The sequence below is a fragment of the Heterodontus francisci genome, chromosome 1 (genome assembly GCF_036365525.1).
Source record: "Heterodontus francisci isolate sHetFra1 chromosome 1, sHetFra1.hap1, whole genome shotgun sequence".
NCBI classification, from domain to species: domain Eukaryota; kingdom Metazoa; phylum Chordata; class Chondrichthyes; order Heterodontiformes; family Heterodontidae; genus Heterodontus; species Heterodontus francisci.
Genome location: NC_090371.1, coordinates 276485853 through 276508485, shown reverse-complemented (window position 1 = coordinate 276508485; position 22633 = coordinate 276485853). Strand labels below are relative to the sequence as shown.

Sequence of the window (22633 nt, the reverse complement as noted above, 5' to 3'; positions counted from 1 at the left end):
ATATATATCAGGTCATAGTCATATTCTTGCTTGGGAAAGCTGTGCACAAATTGGCTGCCACATTTCTTACATTCCAAAGTGACGACTCTTCAAAATACTTCATTGGCTGTAAAGAGGTTTGGGGGTCCTGACATCATGAAAGGTGCTATGTAAAAGCAAGTTCTTTTTTACATCATGAAATTGCAGGTTGTCTGATTTTCTTCCTAATTAATAGCCACCCAGGAAAATTGCACTTACAGAGTTGTCTGTTGTTAATATTAGAATGAGCTCAACAATAAGCAGATTTTCAAAAAGTTAAAAGAAACACAGAATTTTCCACTCCATGGAAATCTTTAGTGAAAGGCGAAAGAGTTAGATGATCTGAAAGGAAACCAGAACTGTGCATTCTTGTGATTTAACTTATTACAGTGAGCAAGAAACATTCTCCCATTTATCATTAAAAGAGAAATTTCACTTCAATCAAAGGAGCTAAATTGTTTGGCCAGTTTCAAAGGGGAGGTAATTTGCCACTGAATTAGCACCACAATGAGCTGGTTTTGAATCAAAACCATATAATAAGATTGGTTTTGTGTAAGCACATTTAAAGCATGCACTTCATCCGAAGGACCCGGAACCCTCAAATTAAGACCACTTAATGTGATTTACTTCAAATATTTGTAGAATATCTTATAGGTCTTATAGAGGTGCCAAATTTTATGGATTGCTGACTTCAGAATAAAGTGCGGGGCAACAGTCTTTGTTGAGGGAGGAGTGAGAAAATGGAGACAGATTTTGTTGGATTGTGAAAGGTTATACATGTGAGTTATCCAGGGAGATGGAGGAATATCATGAAAGAACAGGTTCAAATTTTCTTTGGGCAGCCCCTGGACTGTCACTTTTGCAAGTCTTACACTGTAATTTCCTGTACAAACATGTGACATTTCTTCTTCAACGGCAAATTTTCTGAAGTATTTCGTAAAGTGGTCATCTCTTGAAGAAAGCTTTCCTTTGTGTTTTTTTTCTTTGCAAGTCTTTATGGTCAATATTTTGTGCTCATCATTTTGAAAAGTGTTGGTTTTGGGGAATGGAACCTTTTTGTCACTTGTCACCCAAGATCTGTATTATGTGTGTTTGTATGCCAGAGAAGCACAGCCAGGAGCACAATTAAAGCTCCCCCTGCTGTGCCTAACAATGTCTTAATCCTAATTTCAGAGAGACAGCCGTTCCCCCAGCACCTGCCTGAAATTCCACTTCTCACACCAGCCATTTTTTGAGAGCTCCAAGTGCGGTTCTGAATTTACTGTCAAAGGGGCATAAATTCATAAAGTCATTACAACACAGGAGTCCATTTGGCCCATTGAGTCCATGCTAGCTCTCTGTAGAGAAATCCAGTCAATCCCATTTCCCCGCTCTAGCCCCATTGCCCTGCAAGTTTATTTCTCTCAAGTACCCATCAATTTCCTTTTGAAATCATTGATCGTCTCCATTTCCACTACCCTCGTAGGCAGCGAGTTCCAGGTCATTAGCACTTGCTGCATAAAAAAGTTCTTCCTCACATCCCCCCTGCATCCCTTGCCCAAAACCTTAAATATGCGTCCCCAAGTCCTTGTACAATAAACTCGTGGGAACAACATTTCATCGTCTACCATATCTAAAACTGTCATAACCTTGTACATCTCCATCAAATCTTCCCTCAATCTCTTTTGCTCCAAAGAGAGAGCAACCCCAGCTGCCGCCTCACTATTGCCCATTTTGCGCCCACCGCCAAGAGCAATTTGTATGCCAATGTCTCCAGTATTGTTGCATTTGTTTTAACTAGGTTGCACTCTTGTTATTTTGGCTGCTATCACTCCAACAGTCTGAGCTGAATGTGAACCCAAGCCCAATAGATGAAAGGCCAATGCTTCACTCAGTCACCCACAGAAAATGCACGTTGCAGTCATTGCCATAAATCCAATCCTGTAGCACAATTGATCTCTTTAGCAACCAACTCGTTCTTTCATACTAAACTCTGTCACCAGGTTTCTTGGAGGCACCCAAGATCACGTCATTGGCACCAGCTGGACCTCATCGTCACAAGGCGAGCCTCTTTAAACAGCGTTCAAATCACACGCAGCTTCCACAGTGTGGACTGTGACACCAACCACTCCCTGGTGTCCAGCAAGGTTAGACTCAAACCAAAGAGCTGCATCACTCCAAGCAGAAGGGCCACCTGCGCATCAACACGGGCAGAATTTCTTATCCACAGCTGTTACATAGGTTTCTAAATTCACTTGAAAAAGCCCTTCAAAACACTCCTACAGGGGATGCAGGGACCAAGTGGGCCCACATCAGAGACGCCATCTATGACTCAGCAATGACCACCTATGGCAAATGTGTGAAGAAACTGGTTTCAATCTTACTTTGAAGAGCTGGAACCTGTCATAGCCGCTAAGCGCATTGCACTGTTGAACTACAAGAAAGCCCCCAGCTAGTTAACATCCGTAGCACTTAAAGCAGCCAGAAGCGCTGCACAAAGAACAGCCAGGCGCTGTGCAAATGACTACTGACAACACCTATGCAGTCGTATTCAGCTGGCCTCTGACACCAGTAACATCAGAGGAATGTATGATGGTATTCAGAGAGCTTTTGGGCCAACCATCAAGAAGATCGCCCCCCTCAAATCTAAATCAGGAGACACAATCACTGACCAACGCAAGCAAATGAACCGCTGGGTGGAGCACTATCTAGAACTGTACTCCAGGGAAAATGTTGTTACTGAGACTGCCCTCAATGCAGCCCAGCCTCTACCAGTCATGGATGATCTGGATGTACAGCCAACAAAATCGGAACTCAGTGATGCCATTGATTCTTTAGCCAGCGGAAAAGCCCCTGGGAAGGACAGCATTACCCCTGAAATAATCAAGAGTGCCAGGCCTGCTATACTTTCAGCACTGTACGAACTGCTTTGCCTTTGCTGGGATGAGGGAGCAGTACCACAGGACATGCGCAATGCCAATATCATCACCCTCGATAAGAACAAGGGTGACCGCGGTGACTGCAACAACTACCATGGAATCTCCCTGCTCAGCATAGTGGGGAAAGTCTTCACTCGAGTCGCTTTAGACAGGCTCCAGAAGCTGGCTGAGCGTGTCTACCCTGAGGCACAATGTGGCTTTCGAGCAGAGAGATCCACCATTGATATGCTGTTCTCCCTTCGCCAGCTACAGGAGAAATGCTGTGAACAACAGATGCCCCTCTACGTTGCTTTTATTGATCTCACCAAAGCCTTTGACCTCGTCAGCACACGTGGTCTCTTCAGACTGCTAGAAAAGATCGGATGTCCACCAAAGCTACTAAGTATCATCACCTCATTCCATGACAATATGAAAGGCACAATTCAGCATCGCGGTGCCTCATCAGACCCCTTTCCTATCCTGAGTGGTGTGAAACAGGGCTGTGTTCTCACACCTACACTGTTTGGGATCTTCTTCTCCCTGCTGCTCTCACATGCGTTCAAATCTTCATAAGAAGGAATTTTCCTCCACACATGATCAGGTGGCAGGTTGTTCAACCTTGCCCATCTAAGAGCGAAGACCAAAGTACGGAAAGTCCTCATCAGGGACCTCCTCTTTGCTGACGATGCTGCATTAACATCTCACACTGAAGAGTGTCTGCAGAGACTCATCGACAGGATTGTGGCTGCCTACACCGAATTTGGCCTAACCATCAGCCTCAAGAAAACGAACACCTGGGACAGGACGCCAGAAATGCTCCATCCATCAACATCGGTGTCCACGCTCTGGAAGTGGTTCAAGAGTTCACCTACCTAGGCTCAACTATCACCAGTAACCTGTCTCTCAATGCAGAAATCAACAAGTGCATGGGAAAGGCTTCCACTGCTATGTCCAGACTGACCAAGAGAGTGTGGGAAAATGGCTCACTGACACGGAACACAAAAGTCCGAGTGTATCAAGCCTGTGTCCTCAGTACTTTGCTCTATGGAAGCGAGGCCTGGACAACGTATGTCAGCCAAAAGCGACGTCTCAATTCATTCCATCTACGCTGCCTCCGGAGAATCCTTGGCATCAGGTGGCAGGACCATATCTCCAACACAGAAGTCCTCGAGGCAGCCAACATCCCCAGCATTGAGATGGCTTGGAAGATGGCAGGATCCCCAAGTAAACACTGTACAGCGAGCTCGTCACTGGTATCAGACCCACCGGCCGTCCATGTCTCCGCTTTAAAGATGTCTGCAAACGCGACATGAAGTCCTGTGACATTGATCATAAGTCGTGGGAGTCAGTTGCCAGTGATCGCCAGAGCCATAAATGCAGGGCTAACGTGTGGTGAGTCGAAGAGACTTAGCAGTTGGCAGGAAAAAAGACAGAAGCGCAAGGGGAGAGCCAACTGTGTAACAGCCTCGACAACCAATTTTATCTGCAGCACCTGTGGAAGAGTCTGTCACTCTAGAATTGGCCTTTATAGCCACTCCAGGTGCTGCTCCACACACCACTGACTACCTCCAGGTGCTTACCCATTGTCTCTCGAGAAAAGGAGGCCAAAGAAGGAGAAGAGCACAATCGATCTCTTCAGCAACCAAATTCCCTTCCCACTTTTTCTTTCATAATGTCAACTTCAAACTTGATTATTTCATGATCCTAAGTATTACAAAGTTCATTTGCATGGTTTTGAATTCGAATCAGTCCATTGGTAGTCTACAACATCCATCCAGTAATCAGTAATGTCTTAAGAACTTCAGAACAGAAGGGTTCTGTACCTTTGAGATCATATGGTTAAGATCCATGTACATGACTACATTACTGATGATCAGTAACTATAATGCATGTAATTTGAAGGAGAACAAGGAATTACCAACTGGCTATCAGTGTGCTGTTCAATCATTGGCTTCAATCCAAGCTCTTGCCAACCTCTCAGAATAATTTCATTTTCCGACAGTTTTTCGTGGTGATCAGTAGTTGTGCGCTTACTTCAGCCCTTAACATAATGTTGTGTCAGCTGAAACTTCATGTATTCTCCCAGTATAGTTAGATTCGATTTTGCTACAGTGAAACAAAGCCTTGGTTAGACCACACCTGGAGTACTGCGAGCAGTTGAAGGAAGGATATATTGGCCTAAAAACAAGAAATGCTGGAAATACTCAGCAGGTCTGGCAGCATCTGTGGAGAGAGAAGCAGAGTTAACGTTTCAGGTCAGTGACCCTTCTTCAGAACTAGCCGGCCCCACCCCCGCTTTACTTGCTTATAATCTTTTACATTTCTAATATTTGCCAGCTCTGAAGAAGGGTCACTGACTGAAACGTTAACTCTGCTTCTCTCTCCACGGATGCTGCCAGACCTGCTGAGTATTTCCAGCATTTCTTGTTTTTATTTCAGAGTTCCAGCATCCGCAGTATTTTGCTTTTATATTAGGATATATTGGCCGTCTTGGATAAAGTGCAGTGTAGATTTAGCAGAATGATACTTGGACTCCAAGAGTTAAATTACAAAGAGAGATTGCACAAAATAGGGTTTTATTCCCTGGAATTAATAAGATTAAGGGGTGATTTTATCGAAGTTTTCAAGATATTAAGGGCAACAGATGGGTCGATAGAAATAAATTATTTCCACTGGTTTGGGATTCGAGGACTAGGGGGCATAGCCTAAAAATTAGAGCCAGTCCTTTCAGGAGTGAATTTAGGAAATATTTCTGCACACAAAGGGTGATAGAAGTTTGGAACTCTTCTGCAAATGGCAATTGATGCTGGATCAATTGTTAATTTTAAATCTGAGATTGATAGATTTTTGTTAAGCAAAGGTATTAAGGGATACGGGACAAAGGCTACAGTGTTAGGTCACAGATCATCCATTACCTCATTGAATGGCGGAACAGGCTCAAGGGGCTAAATAGCCCTATTCCTGTTCCTATGTTTCGATGCCTGAACAAGCAAAATCAACAAAAAAACAGACGTAGCAAGTCTTTATTTTGTATGTTATAATCACAACTTTTGGCTTAAAAGATGTAACCTGATTTGTTATCCCTCACCCTTAAATGGACATCACCTGCTATTACAAATATTACTATCACTGACATGACTACTACCCACTATCATGCCACCCCTATTGCCATTACTAGTAGTACTAACTGTGCCAACTGTGCAACAGCCCCAACAAACAAATTTCTCTGCAGCACCTGTGGAAGAGCCTGTCACTCCAGAATTGGCCTTTATAGCCACTCCAGGCGCTGCTTCACAAACCACTGACCACCTCCAGGCGCGTATCCATTGTCTCTCGAGATAAGGAGGCCCAAAAGAAAAGTAGTACTACAATAAAAACTTGCATTTATATAGCAGCTTTAACATAGAAAAATTGTCCCAAGATACTTCACAGAAATAAACACAGATGCTGACCCAAAGAAGGAGATATTAGCAGCCACGACCAAAGAGTTGGGTCTTAAGTCGGATCTTAAAGAAACGGAGGGCAGTGGAGAGGTAGGGTGGTTTCGGGAAGGAATTCCAGGGAGTGGATTTAAATAGCTGAAGGCACTGCTGACAATAGCAGAGCAAAGGAAGGAGGGCAGAGGCAAATGATAAGAGATTTGGGGGGAGGATTGGGGGTGAGGTGGGTGGGTTGTAGGACCAGAGGATAGTTACAGAGATAGGGAGGGGTGAGGCCATGAATTTAAATTAGCAGATTTCCCAAAAAGGTGTTGGTAATGTCAAATTTCACTGGAAACACAGGTCTCAATTTTAACTCTGGGCAAGTGAATGGATTTTGAATGGGTTAAAATGGGGCCCATATAGTGTGCAATCCCATGATGAAAGTAAATTTACTAATCTTTTAGCTCTTCTCCTTCAGCAAAAACACAAGAGAAAGGAACTCTTAATAAACGCATCTCTCTTTATTTCAATGCCCTTTTGAACTGCCAGGTTCATTGTGCCCACATAATCTCAACCTTTGCAATGTGCCAAGATTACGAACCATCTGCAGAACAAATACAGCCCCCGGTTTTGGAATTTTAGGATCACAACATATGCCTTTCTTCTTCAGAGATGTTGACATTGGTGTCTTATGATGCTTTTTCCTGTGTTGAATAGAACGTCCTGTTGTAACGATTTCATTTACTTTTTTTTTTAAACAGTCAACTTTTATGCAATTGCACACATGGGATATGAGCATCACTAGCAAGGCCAGCGTTTGTTGCCCATCCCTTGGGAAGGTAATGGTGAGCTGCCTTCTTGAACCAATGCAGTCCATCTGGTGCTAATTAAAGCTGTTTAGTGTCTGACTCCATCAATTCATGCTCAGTAGAATACAAAAGAAACAAATTAACATAGAATATTACCAATAGATTTGAATTCTCCTCTAACAGGAGGAGTATGTTAAGCATGTCATTTCAGTAATTCAGTAGTAAAAGATACCCCTAGTGTCTGCTTTACTGGTTTTTAAGAGTTTATATATTATATATGTGTGCTATTGCTTTTCTCTTATGTGCGATACAATAGATAGCCACCAAATGTTGTCACGGGTGGAAATTTTGCAGGAATTGAGCCCGATGTCAATCTTAACCAAACTCTTTGCCCGTAGTTTAGTTCCAGCACTGCATCACCTGTCACAACTCTGTTGCTGGAGGCACCATTGTCCATATTTTCAGACTGAAAGGCCAGCTTATCCACTCCATCAACCACCAGGTAGCCAGACAAATGTGGGCTGGAAGACTCGATAGTGTATTTGAAGACATACACGCCGAGGTAAGGAATCAAAAACTTCCCACTTCCAGGTGCATAGGAAGCACCATAATTGACATAGAGATGGTTAAACTTGATTGGGCCGACAGTATTCATCTCGTAGGTGTGTGCTACAAAGAATGTCACCATTGGGGCGTATCGGTAGGATCCTCTTGAAAAATCTACCAAAAGATTCAAAGGAAAATCAGATGAATGTATTGATAATGACAAAGAGACTTTGCCTGAGGTATTGGATGCTTTCACTATCCACTGCTATTGTAATGTTAAACTGCTGCAAAGAATAATCATTCTGCTTCGATATGATAGCCACTAATGACAATGCAGCCCAGCCCAGCCCTGACGTCAACAGAGCGCTCCCAGATTCGCACATGTACAGATCGACCCTTGCTGTCAGTATGATGCTGCGTATGCGCAGCCTACATCAGAACCCAGCTTGCCAGGGCTAATTCGAGCATGCGCACGAAAACGTCAACGCGTGCTACAACGTCTGCTCGCTGCTTGCTCCACACCTCGCCACTTCTCCCCCCTCAGCTGCTCGCTCCCCACTTCACCCACCCCCCCCACCTACCTGTGGGCCACTTGCTCCCCGTCTCATCACGTCTCCTCCCTCGGTCGCTCGTTCCCTGCTTCACCCTCCCCCCCTCACCTACCTTGGGCCACTCACTCCTGGCCTTGCCACTTTTTCCTCTCTGCTTTGCCTTCGCTTTCCCGTTCCCTCCCACATCTGCTCCTCACTCCCTCCCACTTCTGGTCCCTGCTCACTCCCACGATCGCCACCTTTCTTCCCGGCATGGGGGAAGCGGGGGTGGGAGAGAGAGTGATAAGATAGGCAAGGGAGGGGAGGGAGACTGCGAGCAAAATAGAGCAGGGAGCAGAGGCGGGAGGGAGCAGGGAACAGAGGCAGAGCAGAGAAAATGAAGCGGTGAGGCTGGGAGTGAGTGGCCCACAGGCGAGGGTGGGTGGGTGAAGCTGGGAGCGAGTGGCCGAGGGGGGAGAAGTGGCGCGGCGTGGAGCAAGCAGCGAGCAGACAGACGTGGGAGGTAGCGGCGAGGAGAAGCGCAGGGTACCGTTGGGGGTGGGATGGAGGTGGCGATCGCAGCCACTGCAGGCATTTGGGTTTCATTTGATTTTGTTCTTGTGATAAATTTAGCAGCACCATCTTTCCTACTGGCAGCTGCCAAAAACATTGCAGACAGTGACTTTTCAGTGCATGAGGCTGCATTTGCGCATGTGCAAGTACTGTGTCACCTAATCATTGCATTGTCAGCAAACACAGCCTAAACTCAATAGGGAATTCAGGAGGAACTTCTTTATCCAGAGTGTTTAGAATGTGGAACTCGCTACCACATTGGAGTAGTTGAGGTGAATAGAATAGATGTATGTAAGGAGAAAGTAGATAAAAACAGGAGGGGGAAAGGAATAGAAGAGAATGCTGATAGAGTGAGATGAAGCGGGGTGAGAGGAGGCTCATTTGGAGGATAAACACCATCATAGACTAGTTGAGCTGACTGGCCTGTTTCTGTGTTGTAAATTCTATGCACATTTTGACTTCAGCAACTTGTGTCCTCTAAATCTAAGTCCAAATTTAAGGCAGAAGTACCAGGATTAAATGGAAACTTACTCACAGTGAGCAGCATATCTCTGCAGCTGGGTTGGAAAAAAAAAGCTATATTTAAAGTAAAAGGCAAAAGATATTTCAACTACCTTTGACCTCAACCACTCACCATTACATGAGGGAAATTTAATTACTTGAGTAAAATGGCAAAATGCACGAGGAAAGCATCATTTTACTCCTCCTTGTTGGCACTGACTGCAGCTTCAAAGGGTAAGCGCGTCCAAATATGACCTTTTTTAAAAACTGGACCCAAATGCACACCTCAGCTTAGGAACATGGACTGATGTTCATTCCTGCTTGGTACAGCCTCAGCCTGCTCTGCACCAAACCCCATGTATCATCTCGCTTGGACCAGGAACTAATAGGAAAAAGCGTCAAAAGCAGCTTGCCTAATGACTGGGCTAAAGTGAAATAATTTCACTTTGAATCTTATGATGTTTGAAGCAATTTTATTGTAAAAAAAAAACACACAGCAGGTTCTGCGACTACTACCAAGTTACCCTAAAATAAGCTTCAATTTATTTAGATAGTATCTTAGATAATAAGTTAGAAGAGTAACAACAGAAGGTAAATTCTTCAGTTTGACTCTTGACAGGACTTTGGCTTGTAGCTCAGGAGATTGAGTTCAAGCAGCACTCCAGGATTTGAGCATACAATCTGAGTTGACACTTCAGTAGAGTATTGAAGATTGCATATTTTTGGAAGTGCCTCCTTTTGAATTAGATGTTAAATTAAAGCTCTCTGTGCCTGCTCAGGGAAATGTAAAAGATCCCATGGCACTATTTGAAAAGCAGAGAGTCCTCCAGGAGCCTGCAAATCACTCATCCCTCAATCAATACCATCAATAGCAGATAAACTGGTGATTTATTGTTTGTGGGACTTCAGTGTGTAAATTGGACGCAATGTTTGCTCACATAACAGTGGCTATACTTCAGAAGTAAAGTGCTTTGAGATGTATTGAGGATTGTAAAGGCTGCCGACAAATACACATGTTTTTTCTTATATAAGATGTTTTTGGCAGCTCACCGACTGTCAAGAAGTAAATGGATGACTGCTGTGAGCAACTCTTGAGCTAATGTGATGAGTCCAACCAACAAATTTCTTCTAACCATCTGAGGAATGCTATTTATAACCTGAGAAGTTTGGTCCTGAGCAACATTGACTTGAGACTCACTTCATAGTTTAATTGAGGACAATTGCGAAGTATCCCTACCACCCCCCCCCCCCCGCCCCCCCACCCCCCCCCCCCACCGCCTTCCAAATTTTCAAGGTGTCCTTTTTTTTCAGATCTGAGTGGCAGATGTTGCAATGTAGAGATGTTGGCATATTTAGTCATTTTTGATGCATATATTCTGATTTAAGATACATTTGCAATGGAGCAATTTGGAAAAAAATAGAAAGATTTCAGTTCTGAATACTGGGGAGAGTGATGGTTGCTCTGGGGAGTGCAGCCATTGCCACAGCCACGTCCATGGCACCACGGGTGGCTCAGCTGTGCAGGCAGTGGGAGGAGTAAGTTTGGGAAAGCAGTCGTTGACAGGGGATTCTCTAATTAGGGGAAGAGACAGGTGTTTCTGCGGCTGCAGATGTGATTCCAGGATGGTATGTTGCCTCCCTGGTGCCAGGGTCCAGGATGTCACTGAGTGGTTGCAGAGCACTCTGAGGGGGGGAGGGTGAACAGCCAGAGGTTGTGGTCCATATCAGCACCAACAACTTTGGTAGAAAGAGGGATGAGGTCCTGCAAACAGATTTTAGGGAGCTAGGAAAGAGACTAAGAAGCAGGACCTCAAAGGTAGTAATCTCTGGATTACTCCCAGTGTCGCACGCTAGTAAGTATCGAAATAGGAGGATAGAGCAGATGAATGTGAGGTTGGAGAAATGGAGGAAGAGCTTTAGATTCCTGGATATCGGGACTGCTTCTGGGGAGGTGGAACCGTTACAGGCTGGACGGGTTGCACTTCAAAGGACCAGGACCAATGTCCTCATGGGGAGGTTTGCTAGTGCTGTGGGAGCGGGTTTAAACTAAATTGGTAGGGGGATAGGAACCAAGATGTAGCATTAGATTGGAGAAACAAGGTGCACAAAGGATTTAGAGAGACAGATAGCACTAGTGTAAGAAATAGTAAGGTATTGCATGGGGTCAGACTAAGAGGGAATACAGTAAGATCTAATGCAGGTTTACAGTGTATGTATGTAAACACACAAAGTGTGGTAAATAAGGTTGGTGAGCTGCAGGCACAAATAAGCATATGGGAATATGGTGTTGTGGCAGTAATGGAGACCTGGCTCAAAAAAGGGCAGGATTGAGTAAAAAATATTCCTGGATGCAAGGTGCTCAGGCAAGATAGGGAAGGAAAGAAAGTAGGATGGGTGGCCGTTTGATTAAGGATAACATTAAAATGCTGGAAAGAGAAAGGATGTCCAAGAGGGGTCAAGGACAGATCTATCTGGCCAGAGTTAAAAAACAATAGAGGTGACATTACACTACTGGGTGTACTCTATAAACCACCAACCTTAGGAAAGATATAGAGGAGCAAATTTACAAGGGAATTAGAGAGAGGTGCAAGAATTGTAGAGTAGTTATAATGGGGAACTTTTAATATCCTAATATAGACTGGGATAGTAATAGTGCAAAGGGCAGAGAGGAGGAAGAGTTATTGAAGTGTGTACAGAAGAATTTTCTTGACTAGTATGTTTCCGGCCCAACAAGGAAGAAGCCATTGCTGGATTTGGTTCTGGAGAATGAGGTGCGTCAAGTGGATCAAGTGGCAGTAGGGGAAAACATTTAGGGAACAGTGTTCATAGTATCATAAGGTTTAGATTAGTAAGGAAAAGACAAGGAGAAATCTAGATTAAAAATATTTAATTGGGGAGGGCCAATTTCAGTGAGCTGAGAATGGACCTGTCTGGGTAAATTGGAATGAAAGATTGGCAGGCAAAACTGTAACAGATCAATGGGATGGCTTTAAAGGGCGGATAGTTTAGTCGAGGTACATTTCTATGAAGGGGAAAGATAGGACAAACAAAGCCAGGAGCTCCCTGGATGATAAAAGAGATAGAGAGTAAGATGAAGCAGAAAAAGGGTGCCCATGACAGATGTCAGGTTGATAATATAAGTAAGAACCTGGCTTAATACAGAAATTTCAGAGGGGACGTGAAGAAAGATATAAGAGAGACAAAGAGAGAGTGTAAGAAGAGAATGGCAGCTAACAGAAAAGGGAATCCAAGTCTTCTATCGGTATATAGTAGTAAAAGGGTAACAAGAGGAGGGCTGGGGCCATTAGGGACCAAAAAGAGGATCTAGGCATGGAGGTAGAGAGCATGGCTGAGGTACTAAATGAGTACTTTGCACCCATCTTTACCAAGGAAGAAGATGCTGCCAGTGTCATAGTGAATGAGGAAGTAGTTGTGATACAGGATGGGCTGAAGTTGATAAAGATGAGGCACTTAAAGACACCAGGACTAGATGGGATGTATCCAAGGATGCTGAGGAACACAAGGGTGGAAATTGCGGAGGTATTGGCCATAATCTTCCAATCCTCCTTAGATAGAGGGGTGGTGCCAGAGGACTGGAGAACTGTAAATGTTGCATCCCTGTTCAAAAAAGGGTGTAAGGATAAGCCCTACAACTACAGGTCAGTCAGTTTAACCTTGATGGTGAAAACGTCTAGAAACGATAATCCAGGACAAAATTAACAGTCACTTGGACAAGTGTAGATTAATTAAGGAAAGCTAGCTTGGATTTGTTAAAGGCAAATCATGCTTAACCAACTTGATTGAGTTTTTTTGATGAGGTATCGGAGATGGTCGATGAAGGTAATGAAGTTGATGTAGTGTATATGGACTTCTAAAAGACATTTGATAAATTGCCACATTGTAGGCTTGCCAGAAAGGTTGAAGCCCATGGAATAAGAGAGAAAGTGGTAGCATGATTACAAAGTTGGCTGAGTGACATGAGTGTAGTGAACAGATGTTTCTCATACTGGAGGAAGCTATACAGTGGGGTTCTTCAGGGGTTGGAACTAGGACCACTGCTTTTCTTGATATATATTAATGACTTAAGCCTTTGACGTACAGGGCACAATTTCAAAATTTGTAGGTGCCACAAAACTTGGAAGTATTATGAACTATGTGGAAGTTAAGCATAGACTTCAACAGGATATAGACAGGCTGGTGGAATGGGTGTACATATGGCAGAGGAAATTTAATGTAGACAAGTGTGAACTGATATATTTTGGTAGGAATAATGAGGAAAGACAATACAAAATAAAGAGTTTAAATCTAAAGGGGGATCAGCAGCAGAGTGACGTTGGGGTATATGTGCACAAATCATTGGAGGTGGCAGGGCAGGCTGAGAAACTGGTTAATAAGGCAAACGGAATCTGAGACTTTATAAATAGAGGCATAGAGTACAAAAACAGGGAAGTTATGATGAATCTTTATAAAACACTATTTTGGCTTCAACTGGAGTATTGTGTTCAATTCTGGGCACTACTCTTTAGGAGGGATGTGAAGGCTTTAGAGAAGGTGCAGAAAAGATTCCTGGGAAATGCTCCAGGTATGAGGGATATATTGGAGAAATGTAATTGTTCTCTTTAGAGAAGAAAAGGTTGAGTGAAGTTCTGACAGAGGTGTTCAAAATCATGAGGGGTCTAGACAGAGCAGATAGAGAGAAACTGTTCCCATTGGTGGAAAGGTCAAGAACCAGAGGACAGAGATTTAAGGTGATTGGCAAACGAACTAGAGGCAACATGAGGAAAAGCTTTTTTACACAGCGAGTGGTTAGGATCTGGAAGGTACTGGCTAAGAGTGTAGTGGAGGCAGATTCAATCTTGGCTTCCCGAAGGGAATTGGATAAGCATCTGAAGAGAAAAAATTGCAGGGTTACTGGGAAAGGGCAGGAGAGTAGGACTAGTTAAATTGCTGGCATGGACTCGATGGGCCGAATGGCCTCCTTTTCAGCTGTTTTTATTCAACAATGTTATGATTTTAGTCCATAATGAATGATTTGGATTTAGAACCCCAGTAATTTAAAGAGAAACTGGGGTAGAAATTGTTTTGACCAATTTTCAGGCGCAGAACCAACGGTGCATTTTAATTGTATATTAATTGGGTGTTGAATTGTATTCAGGTGGTGGACATTAACTGGGGATTCACCTGTGCTCATATACATAGGAGTAGGCTGTGGTTGTTGGATTGGAGGTGGTTGAAATGTAAGGTGTGTCCCTGTAAATAAAAGCCTGTATAAGTACGTAAAAGCTAGGCCCCAGTTCTACTCTTCAATAGCTGGCTATCTGAGTTGTAACAGTGTGGAGACACTTGTGCCCCAACCGGGAGGCCTAAGCTTCACCCGAATTGGAGCTTCAGATCTCATTTCAATAAACTGGATAAGTAAGTCCATGAGTGGGGAGGACAAAGGGAGGATTGGATGATTGTGAGCTGGCTGCATCCCTCAGGACTGCTGCAGAGTCATGAGGAGTTCTCTCAGCTCTGCATCAAACTCGAAGAAAATGCTTGCCTTTTTGTTGCTGCCCACTGCTTAGCCACAGCAATTGCTGATGATTCCTAAGTCTGTAAAACTGAGTAGAGGGAGATCTTAAAGAAGGCATTGGACCTTTATTGACATATGTAAGGAGCATGTTTTAGGCGACTGGCGTGACACCAACAGATCATCAAACCCAATATGGTGTCACATGTCTTCAGGCACAAAGCATTGCCTCCAAAACTGTTACCTTTTCCTTTTTTTAGGATTTATAATTTCATTACCCTGATTTTCATCAGCAGGATATGCCATTTATGTGCCCCTGGAAGGTTGCAATCACTCTCCTTATCTTTCAGATAATGGTGATTGGGATGAGACCATAGTTTCCTTGGTGGTTTAGAATTGGAATTGCCTCACCTAAAATGATTCATTTCCTAATAGTGTAAGAGGCTGTTAATCTGAAGTGCCCATTTTGGTGGCAATACACGGATACCAATTACTGACTGTTATGTTATCATACAGTGTTCAATGCACTTGGACCCAAATCATCCCTTTGCCATTTTAATGGAAGCCTTAAACGTTTAAAATATATGCATTAAAATATTAGAGCAAGATATGATACAGATGCACTAAATGTACAATGGAAAGAAATGGCTTTTATTTATATTGTGTCTTTCACATCCTCGGGATGTTCTAAAGCACTTCACTAAAACTTGCATTCAGACAAAGGGTCAGAGCCACACAAGTACTTTGAAAGTGTAGTCATTGCTGTAACTTGGACAAACACATCAAATCCCACTCCCAATAATCAGATAAAGGACCAGATAATCTGTTTTAGTAATGTTGTTTGAGGGATAAATATTGGTCAGGACACTGGGGAGATCTACCCTACTCTTTTTTAAATAGCACCATGGGATTTTTTACATCTCTTCAGAAGGGCAGCACTTGTGACAGTGCAGCACCCCCTCAATACCTCACTGAAGTGTCAGCATGGATTTTTTTTATTGATTCATGGAATGTGGACTTTGCTGGCAAGACCAGCATTTATTTTCCATCCCGAATTGCTCTTGAGAAAGTGGCCACCTTCTTGAACTGCTGCAGTCCGTGTGGTGTAGGTACACCCTCAGTGCCGTTAGGAAGGGAGTTCCAGGATTTTGTCCCAGTGCCAATGAAGAAATAATGATATATTTCCAAGTCAGGATGGTGTGTGACTTGGAGGGTAACTTGCAGCTATGTTCCATGTACCTGCTGCCCTTGTCTTTCTAAGGTCATGGCTTTGGAAGGTGCTGTCAGTGAAGTCTTGGTGAGTTGCTGCAGGACATCTTGTAGATAGTACACACTGCAGCAACAGTGTGCTGATCATGCAGGGAGTGAATGTTTGAGGTGGAGGAATGCAGTGCTAATTATGCGCAGTGCTAATTAAGCAGGCTGCTTTGCCCTGGATGGTGTCAAGCTTCTTGCGTGTTGTAGGAGCTGCACTCATTCAGGCAAGTGGGGACTACTTCATCACACTCCTGACTTGTGCCTTGTAGATAGTGGAAAGGTTTTGGGGAATCAAGACGTGAGTTACTTGCAGCAGAAAACCCAGACTCTGGCTTGCTCTTGTAGCCATAGTATTTATGTGGCTTGTCCAGTTAAGTTTCTGGTCATTATTGACCCCCAGGATGTTGATTGTGGGGGATTCAGCAATAGTAATCCTATTGAAAGTCAAGGAGAGATGGTTAGACTTTGGAGAATGTGAATCCAAATCCCGCACGGCGCTTTGATAATTCAGATTTTTTAAAAACCTGGTAAAGAAGTGAGTATGCTGCAGTCAGATTCTTGTCAAAACCCAGTTGATTCATGAATGTCCTTTAGGGAATGAAACCTGCTATCCTTAACCAGTCTGCTCTATATGTCTCTCAGTTCCACTGTGTTAGATACAAGCTAACCTTTTGTCTGTTAGTATACATTTCTAGAATTTAAATGATGAGTCACTGTGTTTCATTTTGGAAGGGGTGGGAGGACATGAGAAGAGTGAATTCAAAGTTGAATACAAATGCTCAAATTGTAAAAGTTCAGAATCAGCAATATCAATGTCACTAACTGAGCATTTGGAATACATTCAAGATGTTGCTTAATTTGCTTCAGAGTGTGAACAAAATGCTGAATACATAGCATAGTAAAAATGTTGTCTAAAATTTACTGTATGTTTTTTCATACAGAACCAGACTCTATCTGGGCTACTTCCAATGTGATTTAATCAGTTTGCTGTACTTAAGGGTTTGACTGTTCCACAGTGCCTTTGTACTGGAATAGTTGGCGTATTTGAAACTACACACTTGAAATCTTATTAATGGGTATTGAGTATTCTATTGATGCAACAACCCATTGCACTATTGTAAAAAGGGCTCATTTTGGTCCATTCAGTTGGAAAATTCATTAGCTAAAGATAAACTCCTGTTGCTTTCTCCAGGGGCCAGGCCTTGTCTACTGTGCTGGGAGTATCATATAAATGGAAAATCGAAGAACCTCACCTGTCTTCAAGGCGTTTTCATCCAGTAGCTTTATGTCACAGCTGGGACCACCAAATGGGGGACGACAAGCGCACACAAAGCCTTTTCTTTGGTTAATACACGTACCACCATTCTGGCATGGACTACTGTTACAGCTGACAGACTCCACTGCAAATACATTTGACAAAAGTCATTATAATAAACATTAGGATTTGATGGTTCTTCACTTCCATTAGCACAGAGAAGTTTTGAAAACATTCATCTTTCTCCATAGATGCCACCCTCTTCTGACAGCATGCCCCTTGCTCTCTGAAGCAGCCATCAGCATAACTGAATCTGCTGATTATCTCCCCCAAAACTACAGTTACCATGTACTCAGTTGGTTTTGTGTAGAAGCTTAAGTCGATATAATAGCAGGATGCAGCCATTGGAAAGTCTTGTGAAGATGTTTATTTCGAGTTCAGCCTTGTAGTTTCAACATTTACAGAAAGTGTAGTAACAGCCCTGTGCTTGCTGACCTATGTTGGCTGCCAGGCGTGCAACTCCTTGCTTTTACAATTCTCATCCTTGTTTTCAAATCCCCGCATGACCTCATCCACCCTATCACTGTAACCTCCTCCAGCCCTACCAATCTTCATGACCTCTGTGCTCCTCCAATTCTGGCCTCTTACACATCCCTAATTTTCATCGCCTAAGCCCTAAGTTCTGAATTCCCTTCTTAGACCTCTCCGCCTCGCTACCTCTCTCGCCTCCTTTAAGGCGTCCTTAAAACCTACCTCTTAGACCAAGCTTTTGACCACCTGTCCGAATATGGGTCGATGCCAAATTTTGTTTGATAATGCTCCTCTGAAGCATCTTGGGACATTTTACTACATTAGAAGTACTATACAAATATAAGTTCTTGTTTGGTTGAACACAAATTGCAGATTTCCCACAATATAATGCCACCCAACTCCGCAGCCACATCCACCATTAATTACTGCTCAAATTGCTTCAGTGTGATTTCCATCCCTGCCCAGGGCAACAAAACTGGCCTGTTCAAAGTAACCAACAACATCCAACTCTCCATGTTATCCCATCTCGTTCCCTCCACAGCCTTTGCTTATGGTTCAGTGCTCACTTACTTCTCTATAATCCATCTCTGTGTTAGCAGCCTCCCATAGTTCCATTCTTACCTATCTCAGCATAGCCAGCATAGTAACTGGAATAGCTTCTCCTACTGGTCCAGGACCCGAAAGGCCTGGAATAACATTCCAGAGGACATGAGTTGCTGGTAATGGGCCTGCTGTTGCCACTTATACCTCCTCTCAACCCATCTTTCATTTCTGTACTTGTCTCCTTACCACCCCGCTTGCCTTGCATCACCATCCCTTTTGTCATTTAATCACTCTTGTCCTCCTGTCCTATCACAGACCTTCCCCTTTGTTCGTTCCTCCCCATCTCCTTTTTCTCTGGCTTCCTTAAAAACTGTTGAAGCTTTAACTTCTCCCAGTTCTGGTAAAAAGGTAATCAGCCTGAAATGTCAACTCTGTTTCTCTCTCCACAGTTGCTGCCTGGCCTGTTGAGTATTTTCAGCATTTTTTGTTTTAATTTCAGATTTCCAGCATCTGCAGCGTTTGGTTTTGTTTGAAAATTTGAATTCAATTTTGTTAAAAATCTGGATTCAAAATGCTGCTTTTGATCATGAAGCTATCAGATTGTCATAAGAACCCATCTAGTTCAATAATGTCATTTGGGAAAGAAAACCTGCCGTCCTAGACTGGTCTGGCCTGTGTGTGACTTAAGTTGTGCTTGAGTCATCACTGCCCTCTGAAGTGGCCTAGCAAGCCACTTGGTTCTAATAAACCACCAGTGGTTTAAGAAGAAGGCCCACCACCACCTTCTGAGGGCAACAAAGGATGGGCAATGAATGCAAGCAATGCCCAAGAATGCATTTATAAAACTCTGGCCATATACTTCCAGGATGCCCCTATGATCTATCCTTGACCATCTATTCGTCACTAAATTTTTGAGAAAGTTAAATGATTGATGGATGTAACAGCCCGTACAAGAGGTAATTAAATTGGGAGAAGGCTTGTGTGGAGTAAAAATACCAGCATGAAACAGCTGGGTCGAATGGCCTGCTTCTGTGCTGTAGAGTCTGGGTAATTCTATTAAGATTCTTGTTCCTGTTTAGCAACTCACCCATGGCCTCATTTATCCTGATTTTGAAATGTTGTCCAGCCCTACATCCCTCTGCACCATTATTGGTGACAAAGTCTTCCGCCACTTGTATCCTGCATTATGGAATGCTTTTCCTAAATACTTCCGCCTTGTCACACCTCTTCCAATCTTTTAAACCCACCTCCGCCTTTCCCCTGTGATCACATCTTTATTCACATCCCCGAACCCTCTCCTTTTTCCTGCTGATTGTCCAATCTTCAGACTTCTGTCTTTATTAACCTTGCTATAAAAACTATGTAGAGTTGCACAGAGACTACAGCAGAGAAGCAGAAAGAAAGACTTGCATTTATAGGTCACCTTTCATGACCTCAGGACATCCCAAAGTGCTTTTGAAGTGTAGTCATTTTTATAATATAGGAAATGTGGCAACCAATTTGCACACACCAAGCTCCCACAACAGCAATGGGGTAATGGCCAGATAATCTGGTTTTTTTGTGTTGTTGATTGAGGGATGAATATTGGCCAGGATACCGGGGATGACTCCCTGATCTCTTCAAAATAGCCCACTAGGACTATTTAAGTCCACCTGAGAGGGTACACTGGATCTCAATTTGACACCGAATCCGCACGCCTTCAGTCGTGCATTGAAGTGTCAGTCTTGATTTTTGTGCTCAAGTTCTGGAATGGGACTTGAACCCAGAACCTTATTACACAGAGGCTAGAGTGCTACCCACTGAGTCACAGGTGACAAAGGGAAAGTGATGTGGGTTCCCTTCCTTGAGAACATTACAGATGTTGCTCAATGATGTTATTCCTCCATAAAGTGCTACCATTAACAAATCCACTGCTGCTTACTCTGGCAATATATCTTCCTTCCCTGAAGATGCTGCCCTCTGAGAGAACAGGACAGACTAAATCTTAATGATCCCACAGCTTTGTTTCAAATAAGTCAACTCACATATCATATGCAGGCCATAGGCATATATGGTTGGTATTTCACTATTACCAGTCATTAATAATGTATTAACATTAATCAAACTAGCATGAAAGACTAACAATTATGTCTCCTCGCAACAGGTTGACAGAAACAATCTATGACCAAAAGTTACGGATCAGTTCAGTAAATGAACTCTTTGGGTGGAAGCTTCCTGGTCCCACAGAGGTGGGTTTAAGGTGGAACTGGGAGTACGATTGGAGACATGGTGTTGGCTCAGCACCCCATCGCATTCCTGTCTCCCAGCAATCTTGCCGGAGGCTGGTGAACATTGGCAGCAGTTACTCACCCAGCAGCAGCGGTCAGCCACTACTGATCAATTAAGGGACTCACGAAGGGAACAGGGAGGACACCGCTGGGATCTTCCCAGTGTCGAAATGGACACCCGCTGAGTGCCGAGTCTGGCGGCAGGTAGGGGGACATCGGAGCAAAGGATCCATGCCCCAATGATGGGACCTTGGGTATGAAAGGCCATACCCACAACCCAAATGAATCCACCAGAGGAGTTTCCCTTCCAGTCTGAAGGGCCTTCTGGCTTCAGTTCTCTTTACTTTTGAACATTTATGGACGCTTCAGAGCGCACCTCCATTTTGAGGTTCCCTCGCGTTCTCCTTTCTGCCTGAGCAGTGCCCCTCTCTCCCGGTGGGGTTGCCAGCTTTCTAAACCTGCAGGGACTCTGATTGGGCCTGCGGTCTCAGGAACCCACTCACCATCCTTAATTGAACAGTGGACGCAGAGGCGGCCAATTAGGAGGCCCTCTCCCAGAAGATCGCGCCGGAGCTCACACTGTAGACCTGGGTGGGGTCGGGACCCAGAAATGGTCCCGAATCCTGAAAATAAACTATTACTATATGATTCTGCCCTTTGTGTTTCCGCTATACAGCTCAGTACTAACTGCAGATATGATCAATAGTGAGTGCATTGTAATGATGCAATTTATATCACTGCTGTCTTTCTCTTAGAGAGTGCTGCAGGTGACACAATTTGTTATCGCAATTATAATAAAATATGACAAGGCTTTAATATCAGGGCAGCTGCAAAATCCAGAAGTTCTTCAGTAACTCTCTTGTGATGGATCGGTGTACTAACATCTGGTTTCAAAGCAAGGTCAGTCCTTTACAAACTTCACACGGTAACATTGTAATTCCAGCTTCAATAACACTGTGCCTGTGATTTCAAGGCGGATGTATGACAGGCACTCTATCCCGCAGGGAGAATTGAGAGCAGGTAAGATTTTTTTCTTCCATCCCCCAAGAAAAATGTTTTCAAACAGAGCTGTCAGGCAGAGAGAAAAATATTAAAGCACACTGGGATAGATTTTCCTCTTCACAGCCTGGGTGGCAATCTGGTGGAGGAGATCACCTGCTTTTTGGAGAAAATGCCCAATTATTAATTCCATTCATTTATTATTGTATTGATTCCATGCTTGATCACAAGAATCCTTGCAAATTGGTGTTTTGTCTTTGACGGGCATTGTGAATGGTAAAATGGTGCTGGGACTTTATACCAATAACTTGCAATTGTATGAACTAGGAAGAACTTGCATTTATATAGTGCATTTCAGGGTTTCAGGTTTTCATCTGCCTAGGGATTAAACTCCCTAAACCTCTCTGCCTCTCTCTTTTCCTTCAAGTCTCTCTTTAAAACCTACCCCTTTGACTAATCTTTTGGTCAACTATCCATATGTCTCCTTCTTTGGCTCAGTGTCAATTTTTGCCTGATTACACTCCTGTGAGTACTTGGTTAAAGGCGTTATATAAATGAAGGCTGTTGTTGTCATTGCTGGAAATTAATGACCTTTTTTTAGCTTCTTTTTAAAACAAAACTAAACAATTTGCTTATGGTTACGATACCTCATCCAGTCTATATAAGAACAGGAGGAGGTCATTCGACTCCATGAGCCTGTTCTGTCATTCAATAAGATCATGGTTGATCTGCATCCTAACTGCAAATGCCCACCTTTGCCCATACCCCTTAATACCATCAGTTAACAAAAATCTACCAATCCCAGCTTTAAAATTAACAATTGATTTAGCATCAATGCTGTTTGCAGGAGAGTTCCAACTTCTCCCACTCTTTGGGTGAAAGGTCTTACTCTTATTTTTTGACTATGCCGCCGGTCCTAAACACCCCAGCTAGCGGAAATAGTTTCTCCCAATCTACCCTCTCTGTTCCCCTT

At 43.5% G+C, this 22633-nt stretch overlaps 1 protein-coding gene and 1 non-coding gene across 2 annotated transcripts in view; both read right to left on the bottom strand.

The window, feature by feature from the left end:
* Positions 1-266: 266 nt before the first annotated feature.
* LOC137377885 (U5 spliceosomal RNA) lies at positions 267-380 on the bottom strand. The gene has a single exon (XR_010976504.1). It is a non-coding gene; the product is annotated as a U5 spliceosomal RNA (small nuclear RNA).
* Positions 381-5330: 4950 nt separating this feature from the next.
* The window catches only part of LOC137376922 (multimerin-1-like), a 69211-nt gene continuing 51908 nt past the window's right edge, over positions 5331-22633 (bottom strand). Inside the window, exons 7-8 of the mRNA XM_068045880.1 lie at positions 17319-17465; positions 5331-7866 (exon numbers count right to left, since the gene is read on the bottom strand). Of these exons, the coding sequence (XP_067901981.1) occupies positions 7445-7866; positions 17319-17465 (569 nt within the window). The 3' untranslated portion in view covers positions 5331-7444. The remainder of the gene's footprint in view (positions 7867-17318; positions 17466-22633) is intronic.